Source organism: Dermacentor variabilis, chromosome 4, assembly GCF_050947875.1.
Source record: "Dermacentor variabilis isolate Ectoservices chromosome 4, ASM5094787v1, whole genome shotgun sequence".
NCBI classification, from domain to species: Eukaryota; Metazoa; Arthropoda; class Arachnida; order Ixodida; family Ixodidae; genus Dermacentor; species Dermacentor variabilis.
In genome coordinates, this window is record NC_134571.1 from 144,988,041 (window position 1) to 145,007,346 (window position 19,306).

General features: G+C 43.7%; 1 protein-coding gene across 1 annotated transcript in view; it reads right to left on the reverse strand.

Moving 5' to 3' along the window:
- Positions 1-2,543: 2,543 nt before the first annotated feature.
- Positions 2,544-19,306, reverse strand: part of LOC142578382 (MAM and LDL-receptor class A domain-containing protein 1-like) — an 87,073-nt gene continuing 70,310 nt past the window's right edge. The window contains exons 18-24 of the mRNA XM_075687776.1: positions 15,572-15,671; positions 12,829-13,044; positions 9,312-9,485; positions 6,831-6,929; positions 3,587-3,741; positions 3,028-3,112; positions 2,544-2,722 (exon numbers count right to left, since the gene is read on the reverse strand). Coding sequence (XP_075543891.1) covers positions 2,544-2,722; positions 3,028-3,112; positions 3,587-3,741; positions 6,831-6,929; positions 9,312-9,485; positions 12,829-13,044; positions 15,572-15,671 — 1,008 coding nt within the window. The remainder of the gene's footprint in view (positions 2,723-3,027; positions 3,113-3,586; positions 3,742-6,830; positions 6,930-9,311; positions 9,486-12,828; positions 13,045-15,571; positions 15,672-19,306) is intronic.

Genomic DNA, 19,306 nt, shown 5'->3' on the forward strand with positions numbered 1-19,306 from the left:
TGGCCGTTAAAAAAAAGAAAATGGCTTCAGGCACCATGACAAGATATTTTCAAAGCTTGTGTTCGCATCTGTGAACACTGCTTTTTTGGCTTCAAACGCTTTTTATCACAGCCATTCTTCTTATGTGATTTCCTGAAAAAGTGTGAAATGAATTCGAGGAGAGTGTGTTGGGAGGCTAGTTGGTAAGAAATTTTTTTGCGAACTTAAACTGCGCTAGAGACGAGACAACGCGGACGAAGAAGACGGATGAATGCACACTAACAATTGGTTTATTGAAATCACAAAATGCTGAAGATGCTGAGGCCTGGGGAGGGAGTGTTCCATGGTCACGCGGTTATGGTCTGGCTTGCGCATGCGCCTGGTTCGAAGAGGCAGCATTAAGTGTGATTTCAATAAACCAGTAGTTAATCTGTGTATGTCCTGTCTTCTACCTCCGTGTCTCGTCCCTAGCACAGCTTAAGCTCACAAAAAAAGTGTGAAATAAAGTTTTAAGAACAGTTACTCATTTCGTTGCTTACATTTTTTCGGTGGTGAAGTGGTTATTATAGGCAACTTTTATTGAAGTATAATGGTGATGCAATTGTGGGCATTGCCTCACGTAATTCAGTCCTCAGTACTTCAGTTGTGCAGAAATATGTACGACCGCAGCCTCATTACTGCAGGTAGGTTTACAGCACGCTCCTTGGAGAAAAGCAGGAGATACGCAAAATTAAAGGGACACTAAAGTGAGAGACGATTTCTTCTGCATCAGTAAATTACCATTCTACAACACCAAAAACACCACTCTTGCAACGATAAGACGTTTGATAAGCCAGAAAAAGCGCAAGAAGGAAATACGGGTGGCGACGCCTACTTAAGTTCTCGCACCTGGGGGCTGTGACGTCTTGGATTTTGATGGCATCTTCTAGGGCCTACTAATTATATATAGCGGTACAGATTGACTACATTGTGTTGTAAAGGAACCAAATATTAAACATGGCAAGTTTCGGGAACCTTTACTCAGCCAACGCGGCCCAAATGCGAAAACATACTCTGGAATCCCTGACGTCACGCTGACGTACCGGCGCAGGCGTTTCGGCGCGAAATTCAAACACTGATAGTTGGAACTTCACTTTCTCATCTAATAATCAAACTATCTTTTTGAAATGACTGCCTGCAGGGTTCTCAAACAATGCTGCATTAGTCTAAACTGATTTATTGTTTCGCTTTAGTGTCCCTTTAAGCTGCTAATTATCGCATGTCGCTATCTCGTTCCTTGGCGTCAAAGGTCTTGGTTCAATTTACAAGATTTTCGTCACTGCTACCTTCCTTGAGTTCCGCGTCCTTTGCACCCTAGATGGCTTTAAACAGGTCGTCGGTGGTAAGTCACGATTACCTCATCACGTCATCTACTGCGACGTAATCGTCAGCAATTGCCTCTGTTGATGCGTTACAACAAGTAACATATACGAGTTGAGCTATTTTCGGAATAGTGAAATAGCGCTACTTCTGAAATCGGCATGCTCATCAGGCGGCTCGCCAGCGCTGCCTGATGAGCATGCCGATGAGCATGCCGCTCAGCGCTACTGCTGAGGGCTTCGCAATGACGTCTGCGGATGCAGTGGTGCCACCGCTACATGGTAGTTCGTTGTAAAATAAATAAGCTATCAAAAACACCTACATTTCTTCGTCGTAAATACAAATTCGCTGTAAAAGCAAATTTGTTGCAGCGGTCTTCCTTGTAGAGGCTTTCACAAAACATACAAATGATAGGAATTAACCCGGGACATAATAAATATTTCGTTATACAGGTCATTTCGCTGTACAGGTGTTCGACTGCACATAGGCACCTGTTGCACAGTTCGTACCTTTAATACTCATATATAAAAAACCCCAGTAACGTTACCATTTGCAAATAAATACGCCAGGAACAAATCTGCCACGACTATGCAAGTATGCGAATAGCTGGAACGCAGCATGTATGAGGCATGTACAGCGGCTGGGCTCCTCCTTCGCACTTCCCTCTGACACGCTGTGCCTTTCTGCGGTGCCTCCTTGAATTACTCAGTGACTCTAATTGGCGTTGAAAAAGTTCATTGCAAAGTACCATAGCCATGTGGCACATACAGCCATGAATGAACCTCATTTAATCTACGCTACGTTTGAATCGACCCCCATCTTTAGATGTCACTATAAGCGACCCTTACTTCGATGGGATCGATAGATAGCCGTGAAAACACAGTTTTGGCAATACTAAGGATGCTATTCGTGTTAAAACATGTTTTCATTTTAAAGAGCAGAGCTTAAGAGTGAAAACGGAAAAGCTTGCAATAGACTTAAAGGGGAAGGCGAGTGCTTGAGTATTGATGAATACAGGCGCGTTAAATGAATGTAAGCACTCTCTCTCCCCCCAAAGTGTGTACAGCTATAAACAAAACTGGAATGCTTCCTGCACTCAACATTATTCAGACTATGGTTGAAATTAGTAGAGGAGAAACGAACATAGTACGGCGCGATAACTACCGAAACAAATTAACGACCAATTTCAGACATGCGTCTCATCTTCAATAGCTTTGAAACACACCAGTGCCTGAGGCACTCTTTGAAGGCTGCCAGGTATGCGAAGGAAGCGCAGCGCCATCAGCTTGGATAACCCAGTCGATGTCAGACGCCAGGCGCTCTGGGAACCAGCCGCAGTCTTGAGGCCGGGAAAAATTGCAGCTGACCAGCTGATTGGCTTTCGCTGAAAAGCAGTGGTGAAAAAGTCATGTAATCCTGATTCATTTTTAATAGCCACATCGTTTGTCGTTTTCGTCATATGTAAAATGCCATCTCATTGTGCGGTATGCAGGTATAAAATGAAATGTTTTTTCAACGTATACTCTTTTGTGCATGGGCAACAGAACCATCCATCCACAAACTTCTTTTCAATCACCAATAAAGTGCAAAATGTACTCTGTTGGTGTGCATGCAAAATGATTCCAATGCTCATTCAGTGATAATCTCAAGACAACAACTGTGGATGTTATACTTCAGGCTTGTACTCACATCCATTGATATGAGAGTCTGGATGGCAGTTGATGTACTGAGGGCGATCTACACTGACGCCCACTGCCTCTGCGAGGTAGAAAAACTGTAAAAATAATCACACCATCAACTTGAAAACGCTGCCTCGTTGCCTTGTAACCTTATTCGCACATATCCCATTTCTATATTTACAATTTATAGGGAGTTAAGTTTCTTGTGTTTTCTGTGCTAGAAATCACGTTCCGAAATTCTAGAGCCGTAAACTGCTTCGCTGAGCTGAAGTTTACAACGCGCTCATATAAACTCTCCCATCGAGTGTGGTGAAATCTTGCATCTCATGAAGACAGTTACGAAACAGGGGTGCCTGCCAGCTGATTGTGCGGGTCGCGACACCTGTCCAAAGTGTTCTTCAAGGCAGATTTTAGTATTGTAAAGAGTCTGCAAATGTATACTTCCTACCACAAACGTTATTAGTTAAAATTTCTGGTATTTCTGCCTCACAGTATCAAACATATATAAAGAGAATGAATGAGCTTGCCTTTTGCCTTTCGGCAGCACTGCCCATACGAACAAAACTCACCCTAGCTCCCGCTGCCCAGTTCCCTGTCTTTGTAGACACATAGGTCCATTTGTCTTGAGATCTGCTTGCGTACACAGTTGCTAAGATGACGGCGTCACGGGAAGAAGGGTCATCTACCGATGGGGGCAACACTCCAAATATCACGAAGGAAGTTGCTGAAAGATAACAAAGATAACAGCGCAAGCAATTTTTTAGGTTGTTAAATTTCTCAGAAGCTTACTCATAGGGATATTAAACTATGGTTTCTACACTTCTGTCCCTGTCAGCAGCTATCACATGGGAGGTTTCAATCTAGACATTCATTTTATACAGACTGAAAGTGCACAGGATTGATCTCTATACAGTAATGCCGGCGGTTAGAAGAGAAAATATCTTTCTGAAGACGTATGCCACAGGTATTGCTCCAACTGTAGCCGACCGCGTCACCCTTAGTCTGACCTTCTTCCGTAAACCTATGTCTAGAAATGTTCACGAGTGTCGGAGTAGAGATATCGTCTTCATAAGGAGGTGATTACGAAAGAAACCTGCAATGTTACCGTCCTTGATGTCGATCACCTACTAGTGGTCACCATACTTCTAAATGGAGAAAGGCTTAGGCGCTTCAAGATAGGTGGACACATTAGTAGTGGCTTTAGAACCTCGAATCATCACTTGCACAATGGCGCATTTACTACTGTGCAAAAGAACCTTGACAGGTAAAGGACACTACCATCATTTTTGCGGACGGGCGTCACCTAGGCGAGGTGTAGGCCCTGCGATATGCTAGCGCCATGGGCGAAACCATTGCTGGCATGGCCACATCTTTCTCGTTGGTGGATTAGCGTGCGACGAGCGAATAAATATGGCGAATAAATATTTATTGTAACGGGCAATATAGCAACACAGCCTTTGTGGACATATAAATAATTTCGCAAAAATATTCATCCCTGAAATGACACACGTGCTTAAACTGCCGCCAGCTCGAAATATGCCATAAATGTCCCCTCCCCATAGTCGCCTGTAACTAGCTAACTTGCTGATGGTCAATCACTTCTGATTGTGGCGGCACTCTGCCTTGTGCAACCAGCCGTGGTTGCTTAGTGGCCATGGTGTTGCGCTACTGAGCACGAGGTCACGTGATCAAACCTACGGTCAAGGAGGCCGCATATCGATGGGGTCGAAATGTGAAAACATCCGTGTGCTTAAATTTAGGTGCATATCAAAGAACTCTAGGTGGTCCAAATTATTCCGCAGTCCCTCACTACGGCGTGCCTCATAATTATAGTGTTTTGGCACCTGAAATGCCCTAATTTAATTTTTATGCGTTATGCTAAACCATCAAAAATAAAAAAAATCAGGATTCAAGTGGCAGCCTCGTGAAAATCACATGAACGCACCAGCTACAAGAAAACTGAAAGTGAGCAAGAGAACAAAATAAATTCAGCGTAACGGAACTCAATATGACGTGAGAGCAAAAGTAGAGGCACCCTGCGAATGTATGCTAAACTGCCTCCCCCGCCGCCAACTGCTGCGACACCTACCTTAGATAGCGGCGTTAGGTCAGAAGTCTTATTTAATTTTCCTGCAGAGCACGAGCTTTTCCCACTACCTTGTTCTCGCGCAGTGAGCTCCGCCTAGCAGCGCGTACTTATATTAGCCCAGGAGTACGCGGCTGGTATCAGTTGCAGTGATGCTGCTGTCAAGACAGAAGCGCCTTTTCATGGCATCTAACGAGTACTTTGTCTTTGTGAAAAACAACAGGATGCTTCATGTCACGTGCCGGCGAAAAAAAAAAGCAGGACACATCTCACGCGCAGCGTTTTCCGCGACGGAAGTGTCAGGCAAACAGTATTTATCACGCGATCGTGTGGTCGTGTGCTTTTGGTATCCACTGTACAAACACGTAGGTCTACAGAAGTCAGATTCCCTAGACGAAAGCTCGCGTTTCACATTATTGATACAGTGGTCGAATGATTACCGCGTGAGTTTTCCGATGTACCTCAGTGAGACACTAAAGTACTAGTGCTACTCCCCAGAGGAGCGATGTTGGTGAAGAATCACTATTTATGGAAAACAACTTGCCATTAGAAGTACGCACAAACGCGAAATTGCAAAGCCTTGCGAGAGGAATAAAAAGTGCGGCTGCTTGTCACGTGCGATGTACAGTGATTGCAAGCGCCCAAAAAAGGCAGGATTGCTTCGTCAGATCTGTCCAGGCTGCTGATTGGAGGCGAATCGGAGAGGTCCCACGAAAGGAGGCGTTATATCGCTCTCTCATATTGAACAGTTTTAATGATCTATGCAATGGGCTCCAATTTTTGGGGTGTGAGCAGAAAGTTAACGTTATGAAATATGTATGACAAAAAAAATGCCGCAATGATTCTTCGAAACGTTGTTCAACGAATAAAGTTGAACTTAGTCGTTCGATGTCAGGTGTCTTGGTGCGGAACCAAGCTAAATCTCTTTCCGGGATATGAAGGGAGTAGCAAATTGCTTTCCTTAAACTTGGAATATCAACTTGGGTCCTGAAAATCGTACTTAACAATTTTTTACAGAAAAATGCGGTAAGCTACTCGATCACTCTAGTTCGTCCGAAAATCAAGATTCGCATCTTAACGAAGCTGTAATCTTTTATTGCCTTATCTGCCGCCGGCAGTGCTGAAAATTTTGTAAATTTGTTCAAAGTTGAAAACCTGTCTGCTTTCTAGAATATTTTTTGTACCTCTCTACTATGCTCAGCACACCCAATGCAAACAAGGTTTATGCACTTGCAGCAATATTGTCTCTATTGAAAATCACCTACAAATCTATGAGTGGCAGCGTTCTAAGATGGAGGTGTTGAATGTAATATGAAAGCCTTCAGTATAAATATTTATAAGGGTGGTCCATTTGAATCGTGCCAGCATCTGAGATACATCTATAAGTATATTAAAAGTATAGGAATAGAATTCCAAAAAAACTTACAGAGAATTTGCAGTTACATTGAAGAAACTTACATTGAAGTTATTGTTCGCTTTAGCCGAAGCGGTCCACATGAGCAGAACTTAGCCTCTGAACCAGCACACGTTACGTGTTCAACATAGTTTTTGGACCCGCTAAAGCATGCACAGTTATGTTTGATTGGCTTTCCACATTTCCAACATAGAACACTATATAGAAAACCACGCGTTAACAGAAGCTCCATAAGAATCGCAATATGAAATATCTTGCTGCCTGTAATCTATAAAACCTCTTCGTTCACGTGCAAAAAGAAATATGTACTTACTGTTGCCAGTACCAACGTAGAAACTGACGACACAGGAGTGAGCAATTGGGCCCAGCTTTGGCGTGATCATTGAGTTCCTACCGCTTCCAGCAGGCACATCTGTAATTTCATTCGATAAGGTTGTTTCGTGTCCAAAACAATCCCATGTAAAGGCTGACAAAATTTGAACCCGTTCGTGACTGCCCTAGTTAGATGGTAAATTCAATAAGTAAAGTGAATTTCTTTCAATTCACGCCCACGCTTCATTTTGAAAAAGATATGCAGATGCAATGCACATGTTGGAATCCACGGGAAGCGAAGCTTTCGTGCAGTGGTTAATGAAGTGCTACAAGTTGCCCGTTTCCTCCCAGCGTTTAAGGCACAAAGAAAACTGGTGTGCGCATGTGCTTTCGCGAATCTCATATTCTCATGTTCTTATTCATTTCTCCTTATTAATTTTGCGTATACCAGCTGCTTCTTGCCAGATGCCCCGTGGATGGAATTTGCCATAGTATGAAAACTATAACAATCATGAACATGATGTGCTCATCTCAAAAATATATTTGGCGCTGGCGCTATTGTACCGCACGCTTCTTGGGGGCATGTTCCTGTGAATCGATATCATCATCATAATAAACACACGGAAACGCTTCTTGGCCGATCTCCCGTGTCTGTATGTGTTATCGTATGGAAATTATGATAGTTATCAACGCGGGTCGATCATCTCAATGCGCTAGTTGGTGTCGGCACGAGGCACCTTTACGTCCCACGGTGGCCTAATGGTTAGAGCATCAAGCTGCTGCGCTGGGGAGCCGTGGTTTGCGTCCCACCGCCGGACGCGCTTCTTATTATTTTACAGCGAGGCTGTACTATATACCACTACAACCCCCCCCCAATGGATCTGTCGAGTCCCTGGGCAAAAATACAACCAATCACAGTGCGAGGTGCGCGCCGCATGCGCCATAGGGTTGCTTGCAGCAACAACAGGTGGCGCTCGCCTCCGCACATCCGCAGAAGCGCTGTCTCGAGCCATGCGGGGAAAGAAAAAGGAAGAGCCAGAAAGCTTGCCTTCGCACATAGCATTCGCCACAAGCGTTTCCTGGTAAAGATGACGGTTGCATAAGCTGCAGTTGCCTGGAAGTGGCAACTGTAGGGTTGAAATCTACGAAGTGTCGTTGAGAAGAGGCGCTCAGGGCTCGGACTTGCACAACAATTATCCCGCTGCGCTAGCACAGCGGCTATGGCGTTGTGATGCAGAGCTCGAGGGAGACATCTTGGTCATGGAGGCCCACACTTTGATAACGGATAACTTGGGAAGCCATTATGCACCTATATGTGCACGCTAAAGAGCCTCAGGCAGGAACAAATATTCTAGGGTAACCCCCTACGTCGCGCGTTATAATCAGACCTTGCTTTGGCACATAAGAGCCCCAAACGTAATCTTGAACATGGCATTTTATGAAATTCACCAGGTTCTCGAAGTTTCCATTTGCTCTTTTATCTAAAACAGTCAAGTATACATCCGCTTTCTTGGTGGTCGGCATGAGCTTACATTCTATTAAGCTGAGAGAAAGCTGGTTTTCGATTATTCAGGAAAAGAAACGATGGGATAAAATAATGTCTTTCGTGGCTTATATTGGAGTGGCTTGCTTGAGAAGTAGATACTACAGCAACGTTTCCAGCAGAAAAATGGCGCTAGTTTGAGGTTATCCAATAAGTGGACATGACTTGAGCACTCATCTACTTCAAACGCTCCTAGAACATTACTCCCAAGCAACATACACGTTACTTAGTATGCTTTACTTTATTACAATATATGTAAGTAGTTATTTATTTTCTTCAGTTATAATGTTCTGACGAAATAAACCGTACATTCACTTCACTCTTTCACATAATTACCCTAGTTTTTTATTCATAGAAATGAAGTCCTAAATGTGCTTCTACCAAACCGACAAATAAGCGATAGCATGAATAAAAGGATTTTAAATTAGTATAAATTTCACGCGCTCCCTCGTATGCCTTTCTTTTACCACCATTTCTTTAGTATCATTCAATGCTTCCACGCCCCTCTTTTCCTCTTTTTATTCCCTTTCAATTTGCCCAATGTTGTAAGGTTGAAACGAGCAGCTCCTCTTGTTCATGTCGCAGCCTCTTACTCTGCTTGCTTTCTGTGGCTCCACGCCACACAGGTGCACTTGCTTTGCTCCAACAATGCTGCATATCGTGCATGGTGCATCTTTATCAGCTAGGGTGCAAATGGAGAATTCTCGCAAAGTATTCCGGCCAATGGCGCTTGCTACAACACACTTCTGGCAACAAATTAGTGAAGCAAGTTGGCATTAAGTTGCAGAACAACAGAAATTATAGATAAGTCCTTAGTTTTCAATTTATTAATGCGAAGTTTCGCATTTTAGTGAGACATATAATTTGCCATATATGCTAGACCAAGACGAATCTGATGGCATAAATGCTTTCTAATAGGGTAACATAAGCATTTCTTACCAGAATTGAGCAGCGAATATGTAGCATAGGATCCGTGTTCGTTGTCACGACTGTCAGTGACGGGGAAATCATGGTTGTGAATGGCATCTTGTGCTGCTTTCCAGGTCCACCCAAAGCGCGCATTGGGATTTTCGTTCTCTAGGCCGCACAGGTCCCTTGTAAATTCGCATGCACCTGAGTGGTACAGAGGAGTGTTTAATAAGAAATTGTTACTAGAGCAAGGAAAAAAATTGTTATGAAAACAAGTAGTCCAATTTATTAATAACGAACAGACTACCTTTTATCTTTAGATGAGTTTTCGACAGAACTGTAGAATATTTCTGTTGCTAGCACGAGTCCGTCTCATAGTTGCACATGTAGATAATATATAGCACACGTAGGTTATACTTTTCGCTGCAACTGTGTAATAATATCTGTTTCCTAACATACATATTGCTCATACAAACCCAAATGGCTTAATGTTTTGCTTCTTATTGCATCATGCTCGGCCTAAGATATTTGAAGCTCCTGTATCCAAAGTAGGATTATAAATTTAGTCACTTGCAGAACCATCTTCATTATTAACACAACTATGGTGCGTCCACATATTTTTATCTACGTTAGGCTTCACTCCTAAGTTAAGCTGAGAAGCTGCGTCTGGGTCGGACTCATTTTCTTGGTGTATATATGCCAGAACTGTGCATGTTGAGGTATTTAGACAATATTGCTACACGCTTCGGCATTATGGAAATACCCCCCCCCCCCCCAAGGCAAAACCTTTTCGCTAAATATTTATGTGGTGCAGAATCTCTTATGACTGCCATGTTTAACTGCTATTTCAGATGAAGATTTACATGTTTGAACTTATGAGTTTCATTTTATTTTGCTTTTATGAATACTCTCTGACTGGTGATTGTTCCGCCCCTTCTTTCTCACACGTTGGTGCAGCAGCTTAGCTATTTTTTATGTGATGCTCTCCTAAGTGCCGCAAAAGCGTCCAGCCAAATGATAGCAATCGTTTCGTTGCGCTCTACGTGGAAGTACTTCTCTGGAGCAGCGTTTCAACGTATTTTGCCGTCCCAAGCGATGTCGGATTATTGTGCCCCGTACAGTTTGTCGAAGAATGTAGGCGTGTCAGAATAAAGGTGCATTTACGCCGGCGACGGAGATTGGGCACCTGACCTACGGCGACTGGCAACCAAGGAGCAGCTCGCATCAACCGATTTTCACGTCAGCAAGCTCGACCTGCAGGCACTACACTGAAATGTGCCGCTGTTGATGCGGGTCATCTCTTGTCGCATAGCCACCCGGCGTATACAGACGAGCTGCTCTTGCGCCGCTGATTGGTTCAGTAGGTTTGTGAATGCAGAAAGTTGCGCATCGACCAAGTGGCCCAGAACATTCACTTTTTATTTAAAGTGACTAATTGCGACCAACTTCGTTGTGCGACTTCTGTAAGTAAATGTAAAAAATGTAACGCCACTTTGTGCGGCATTTTTAATGGCAATAAGAAATACAGTCAAGTATGGACGGCCTGGCGATTATGTCAATAGCATTTTAAGATATTTTGCTGCCCTAAACAAAGTAAAATAATTGTACCGCCCTCTAGTGAAGCACACATCCTTGGTTTATCGCACTGAAAAGCTTTAGCGTCAGTTTTTGGGGCAATACAATTGTATAGATTAGGGTTACCAAATAGGGAGAATGTGGCGACTCAGTTGGCAATGTTTTGAATATATTTTACTACTACAAGTGAAATAGAATTCTTGTGCTGATCTTCATGCAGGAATCAAATTCCGGTGTTTTCTATAGAGCATGTTTAATGTGGACTACTTATGCAGGCATTAGTAACTGTGATCAAAAAGTTCAAATTATTCTACTGTGTGGGGTTTTATTCAGAAATACGTTGAAGACAATGTCAGATATTTGTCTTCTATCCAAGTGGGGCACAAAACTGAAGTACATTAAGTTAAAAATTTTGGCGTCACGTTGTCGGCATTAATATATGTAACAAAAGAAGTATGTAGACACGTTTCTGTATATCAGCTATGTGTTTCGTGCTCAATCAGCCACATAACAGAAGTGAGTAAAAATGGAGATACAGAATCCGAATAGCAGCCAGTTTAATCCAATGTTGTCTAAGGCCCGTCAGAGAAACGTGCTGGTGAAGCGGGTGAGGAGCTGTGAAAGGCGCTGCGCCTTTTCCAGGAAGCCGCCCTGCGCGTCCGCCTGTGTCACTTACACGATGATACGCCTCTTCTCCTGTGTGCAGAATTACTGTGTTCCGTAATCCACATCTGTATATACAGAACATTTTCAATGTAATTGCAAATTTATTAATCCAAGTTCTTCTACTTCACCGTCAAATAATTTTTTCTCTTCTGCTTGGCGTAGTGCTGTTACATAACCGCTCGTGGGCACTACAGCGCCAGGATTTGGGATTGGAAGTTGTCATAATAGCCAGCGGCTTATCTGTAGAAAACTAAGAAAATCTAACCACTTCGATTAGAAGACTTCTTTGACGTTAGCACCACTCAGACTGAGTGAAGAAAATGCAGGGAAAAAGAAGAAGAAAACAGGGACAGGGGGGCATCAAATTTACAGCAGTTCATATGTTGCTCTCGGGAATTGCTTTTAGACGATGCAATAAATACACAGTCCAACAAACGCCAATTTGTTGCATGATGAAGATAGAGAGGGATTCATCTCACACACACCTCTTTAAATCTTCCTATGCCTTCAGCATCTGTAATATCATGTGTAAGATGATTGGGACTACAACAGACAATATTCCGTTTGTCGAAGCCAGGAGCGCATCCACATTTCTTGCTGTGTAAAGCGAGAGAATCACGAGATAAGACACTGCTGTTACGCTCACACAATCGGCCATTCAGACAGATCGTCAAGCTTTCATTGTGACAAATACACTGCGAAAATTGCATTTGTGCCCTTGTCTTCGACAAACGGCCTGTTGTCGTTCCTTGTCACAATCAACCTAAACGTAGCATTAAAGAAGCCAAAGGCGCAGGAAGTTTTGGAGAGATGTTTGAGAGTTTGCCATCTGTATCTTTAGCATGCAAAAATGTTTGTTTTATAGTCTGCCGTGCGTGTGAAATGCGCTGTGTTTTTTGTGCGTGCTTTGCTCACTACGTTTAAAAGCAAATTACAGGTGTGACGTCATAAATACCTCAAAGTTTAGTGCTCCCTGTCTCCTCTTTCTTCTTGCTTTTCCTTTGTTCATTTGCTCAATCTGTGCAGTTATAAAGTCGATGAAATGTCATGAATTGTGAACGTGCCTAAACCCCAACTCTTTTGATCAGACGGCGAAGCTTTGCTACTCAGCTGTTTCTTTTTTTGTCAGGTGCTTGTTGACAAAAAAGTAGCAAATGATTTAAAGTGAGCGCATAATTACCAGAGCACCCCACTGCAGGCATTGAACAGTTGTTAGACAATAATAACTATCAAGAACATCCAGAGGGTACGCCATCAAACCGAGTGACCTAATGCTGGCCGTGCAATGACGACAGCTAACACTCACCACAATTAGCTTCATCAGCACTGTTGGAGCAGTCATCTTTGAAGTCGCAAACTTTAGTGAGTGAAATGCACTGCTCGCTGTTGCCACACTGGAATTCATTGTCACCGCAAGCAAATGGTGGTGGTGGGGGTGGCATAGGGGACATTGTTGGTGGAGGCGAAGGTTGCATCGGGGACTCTGTCTGTGGTGGTTGTGATGGTGAAACTCCTGGCAATTCTGCAAAGAAAAAATTGGATAAAGTGGGATAACAATGATTCGTCTCAAAAATACCATGAAACACTCTGAGTGAACGCCTGTTTTGTGGGTGAGAAGTTCGCACATATTTTCCTTGAACGGATGTGGATGGCATACCCGCTTCTTTGGCAGTTCCTTAGTAGTTGTAGCAAAGTTTACTCGCAGTATTTTTATATTATATTATATTTTATATTATATTATATTTTTATATAAAATATAACCTCAACTGTAATGAAGTAATTCGCAGTTCATCAGGGAAGGGGTGATGACTATGCTAAGAGGGTCGAGGCGCCAAAGCGCTGCAATTAGCTCACACTATTCTGTCCTGGACTTATTCTAAAAACTTCCTCGCAAGAACAGCACTCATGACCGAGAAGTAGGGTGCCCATCCCGGCTACGACAAATGTGTAGTGCAATTCCTACTGCCGGACACGCACCGGCATGTGTGGCCATGTTGCAAAGCTTATAGAGCGCGCTCACCCTTTCGAAGCTAGGGCACACCACAAGCACTGCCCCTTACAGATGCAAAACGACTACAAGGCGACTTTGACTTACCACGCGACACCTTCAGTTATGCCTTCAGCGAGTACAAAATTCAGAGAAAGACTGCAGTATCCGTACTAATGTAATTTTGTTACTATGGTACATTTTATTTTGACCATTGAGTGGCAGGCCATTTGTATTGTTTCTCTATAGTACAGTGGGGCGCGTACACTTCGTACACTCAGATTAAGAGTACATAGGGTCTGTAAATTTCAGTCCTTCAGCCTAAAATTTCTTGCATTCATATAAGGATGACGTTTGGTACTGCTCCTAGTGTATCCGAAGTATATTGTCATCATCAGCCCATATTTATGTCCACTGCAAGACGAAGGCCTCTCCAAGCGACCTCCAATTACCCCTGCCTTGTGTTAGTTGATGCCAAGCTGTGCCTGCAGATTTTATAATTTCATCGCGACCTCCAATCGACTCTCTCTTGCGTTAGCTGATGCCAAACTCTGCCTGCAGATTTTCTAGTGTCATCAACCCAGTTAATTTTCTGTCCTCCTCGGCGGCGCTTCCCTTCCCTTGGCACCACTTCTGTAACTATAATTGACCCTTGCTCGTCAGCCATGTGCATGAAATGGTCTGCCCCAATCCAATTTTCCTCTCAATGTCAACTAGAATATCGGCTACACCTGTCTACTTTTTGACGCACGCCACTCTCTTCCTGTATCTTGAAGTGACGTCTAATACTTTTCGTCCAATCGCTCGTTGCGCGATCCCCTTAGCTTGGTCTCATTTCTTTAATAACTTCCAAGTTTCTGCCCGATGTGTTAGTATCGACAGAATACAATGATTGTATCCTTTTCCTTCGAGCCCACCAGCAAGCCCCCAGTCGTGATTAAGTTATTCTATGGAACTTGTGTATGGTCCAACAAATTTTTTTTTTGCTGTGTATTTCCTTGTCATGGTCAGAGTTGATGGGGATAACTGACCTTGACAAACGTACTCCTGCACAGACGCTGGGGGCTGGCTACCCATCACAGATTCTTCTCTTGACAGGTTATTAAAAAAGTTCACTAGAAATTTCAGCTGCAGTGCAGAGCCAGCATCTTCGAGGCCTTATAAGAAGTTGCAATGTGCACTTTATTCAGGAAATGGCTTTACGACTTAGTTGACTTACTACAATGTCGACGCGTATTTGTTCAACTGAAAGATTGGTTCAATAGTGTACTGTAGTTCTGCTAAATATTACTCGTGCACTTTATTTTCAATAATAGTTATAAAGAGACAGCCTACAGCTTGGAATGTAGGTAAAGAGAAGCTTTTGCAAAGCAGTTAATGAAACGCTACAAAATTTCCCATGGCATTCCTACGTCTTCGGTGTAAAAGAAACTGGCACGCACGCATGTTCTCTCACAAGCCAGTGCTACGCAATCTCACACACATGACGAATATCTCAAAGAGCAAATTAGCGTTGGCACAATAGAAGTATGCATGTGTTAGTGATTTAATGCTTGGAATATTGGGCTGCTGTGCTCGAGGACTGAGGTTCGATGCCACCATCGAGCCCGTAATTCAATTTTTTTGAAAGTGCGAGCTATTCGGCAAGTCAACAGCAACACCAAGCAGCCCGGGTCCGAAAATTATGAGAAGGTTCGCAAATAAACAGCTTCACTCCATTTTATGCAAAAGTTATGACTGTGTCGACCTCTTCAGGTTCCCAAAGGTAGGCTTCCATAAATGTGCCACGGCGCGGAGTAGAAAGCAATGAGCAGAGAAGGTGTAGGCAAACATGAAAGTACGCCCGATGATCTAATGAATGCACTACAGACTGAACCTGAAAAACTAAATCTTTGGACAATCTGGGCCAATATAACCTTAAAAGTTGGGAAAGGCTTAGTTGAGTTCCCACTACTAAAGCTGGGACGGGCGTTCCCTGCTTCTGACCGCCATAAATCTGATATCAAGGTGACCACGTTTTTTTACCACGTCCTATTTTGCAGAGTCACTCATCACACCTTACCTCCTTGGTAGGGCGTGCAGGTTGACGAGAAGGTGACGTCGTCGATGGCAATGTAACCTCCTGCGTTTCCATGTTTTCTGTATTTACCAATGAAGGCAACCTTGGGAAAAAGAAAGTAGTGCAAGAATGTTTCATCAAACTTCTGGACACGTGAACCCTTGCGAATGAGGTATAGTTTTCATGTTGCAGTCACGATGAACGACCAGACTCCCCAAAATGTGATCTACGACTCAAACTCTTCCTTTGGCATTATTCTGCCAAAAAAAGATGGCAATCCAAATAAAACGATAGCGGCGAGCCGGCGAGCTCACTCGTAAATAATCAAATCTTAATTAACAGGTTTTCTTGCTCTTTGCGCATGTGTCGCAATGAATTCCAGAGTAACCAATAGTGTTCGCGCAAACTCGAAATTTTATAGCAGCATTCGCGTCTTCCGGACAATCTGCTTAGACAATATTGTTTCGCTATACAATCGGCGACAACATTCACAATATTGCGGACGCACTAGGCGCGCCTTGTGTCAAGAAATACCATGATGACCGTGACAGTCAGGTGAAACACAGTCGCCGAAGAAATAAAAAACAAAGATACGTGTTACAACGTGGCAAAAACATTCTTGTGTAATAGGATTGAGCATGCGACGTAAATAGTGCAACAAACATTCTCGAATGCGCTCGAGCAACAGCGGTTACTCTTCTATATAATATAGTACATCTATAACTATCAGACGAACATGACCCATAAGTTCAGATTCGACGACCTACTACTGTTATCGTCGCCGTCTTTCTTAATTAAATTACATTAGGTAAAGCCCTTCAACATAGTTGAAAGGCTTTACATGCCAATAGTCACAATATGATTATGAGGCGCGCCGTAGTGGGGCACTGTGGCTTAATCTTGACAACGTGAAATTATTTACCGTACAAGCAAATCTAAGCACACGAGATTTTTTTTTATTTTGCCGTGATTGAAATGCGTCTTGAACTCGAGCGCTCCTCCTCCTGCATAGCAGAGCCCCGCCGTTGTCAACAAGACACCAGATCCGATTTAAGTACTTTGGATCTCATCAGCCGATTTTGTTTCTCATGGCTGTCAGTTAAAATCTTTAACCACCATCCATAAGAACCGCCATCATTATTTTCCAGCCATCAGGCCGTGCTGATATATTGAAGACATATTTCGGCACAGAAAATAACCGAACGAAATAAGCAAATTTGCGTGGAGGGCAACCGGTGCTTCCAATGTCGGGCTCATCAGAAATACTGCACAGTTATAAATGTGCAGTACCACGTACACAAAGAAAAATCACCTAAGATTAAGCACGCTTCATTTTTAGCAAAATGTGCTTCGCATCATCTACACTTCAGTGCATTCGCGAATTTCATTGCCGCACAATATTTTCATTGAGCGGCTGAGCCTGGTATTTTGTGAAAATACCTTGACATCTCCACACAAACTGGAGCTCTAGGAGAAAACGTATTTACGGCAAAAAGGTAAACAAACAGGACCACTGTCAGAAGCTGTGTAGTGGGTTTATGCTTCTTATTTTTGCGTTCGATATCACTAGTTTGTTTTATTTCTTTTTCTTTACCACGAACTATGTCAGTCGGAAATCGTCTGCCCATCTCACTACCTCAAACACAATACCTCAAAAACTTCTCTATCCACTTAAATCTAGTTATCGCCACTGACGATTGTACCCAATGCATTTTGTTGTCGTTAGAATACTATTATCTGCTTGAATAGAGGCGCCTTTGCACCATTTGTGCGCTCATTGCTGCACTCTAAAAACTAGGAAGGGTATCGCAGGAGTGAAGCTGCCGGTTCACTCTTCAAAGCGTCGTTTTACTCTCGCAAAATGTCGAGGAGAGTGAAATGCATTGTTCACTCTGTCACCAAGGAGAGAGTGAAATGTGCTTTTCACTCTCCCCTTCAAAGCTAGAGAGTGAAAAGACTCTTGCGACAATAGAAAAGAGAGACTCTTGCGGCAATAGAAAACAAAACGTAGCGTAATCTTCTGCTTCAACTGTAGGTGGCTGGGCCCGAACATGGCAATGTATCATTCATGCACGCTGACCAAAGAACACATCGTTTTGCTTCTAAGAGAACAGGCCGCCGCAGTTCAAAGGAACGCGTAGCGAGCGCTCTACTTTTTCACTCGGAGTGGCTCCACCGCGCGCGCGCGCGCTCAAGATCGCGGAACAACACAGCACCGGAGAAAGGTGACCCGTCCAGCGAGCAAAGGCCAGCCGAGGGGGATCGTGTGTTAGCCATCTCGCGTCGCCACGAAAACACGACAGTCGTTCGTCATGCCTTGGATATAACAACAAATCCTCCACGGTAAGTGAATTCTAACTTAGGTGCACATTCTCCGTATATGTCATGCTATCGCCAGGAAGTCGTCGCTGCGCTTAGCCGACGCGATTGACAAAGGACTAGGCGTACGCGCTGTCTCTCGATGTCAATCTAAAAAGCCAGTCGCGATAACTGCATGTGATTTTATCACTTTGCCGTTGTCCATAAGAGCTTTAAAAATCGCAAACGCTGCCAGAACTATGGTATGTTCAATAAGACGCCAGGCGAGAGGACGCTTAAAATGGTTGGTTCACCAGCCCGTGATTCCGAGCCTATGCGGAGCGTGATTAGCGTGCGTTTTGTGTGTTTGAATTTATTCAGTTTGGCAGTCTACTGTGTACGGAACGCTGTTGAACTAAGGAATCACATAACAGAAGGCGTCATTTTGCTGGCAGCATGCTTTTCTTTTTTATGAATAAACCGCGCGCTTGACGGTGTCTCGCGCAGGGGGAATCTGCGACCACTGAAGTTACGTGCAGCACCAGTGCTAGTTAGAAACTTTGCCGCAGGCATTCAGCTGCATGCTGCAAGAGGTCAGTTGGGCGCGTTATCTTGAACTTACTGAAAACGCATGAGGAATCCATGTTTTATGCTGAAAAATTGTAAACCCCATATAAGCGATCTTGCGCGCGGCAGCTACAAGCGACGCGACGGAGATGGCTGTCGCGTTCGCTCGTCGCCTACAAGTCGTACTCCGTGCGAGCGACGATTTTGAGCGACGCCTCCCCGGCGTTGCCAGCATGAGGGCTGCAGTCACGCGTGCTTTAGTAATTTACGTTGATGTATTTTACTATAAAAAGTAGCATAAAATATTTCCGGAGGTCTTGCAGTACGTTCTTATCCTTGCACGTATAAAAATTGAATCATTTGCTCGTTCCGCGCGACAATCGGTAGTATTTGAGCGATGTATGTACATCCAGTTCCGGCTTCGCGCTATTGGCTAGTCGCTCATAGCACTTCTGGGCGACGAGCGACGATTTCTAGATTTCCAGAACCGAGCCATCTGTTCAAGCGACGGCCCGTTTTGTCGCTCGAAGCCGTCGCTCGTCGCCGTCGCGCACTAAATCGCTCTCACAGTGTTTATCCCTAAGACTGAACTGTTTTTGCTCATGTTGAAATGGTGTGATTATAGGTCTGGTTTTGTCTCCTGTTGCGGTTTTCGTGCACGGTGCGAAACTGAAAGGATGCTTATGTCTACGAACTCGGTGAATTGTCAAGCAGCTAGTTACGCATCGGCATCGAATATAACGGCTGCTGTGTGGAATTACAATTGCAGGGGCGCTTTGCATACGCTTATTGTTTTGGACATGCCTGTGCATTTGCTAATATGAGTTGGCGTGTCAGAGTTATGTCGTATGAACAGCTAAATCAGCCTTCCTC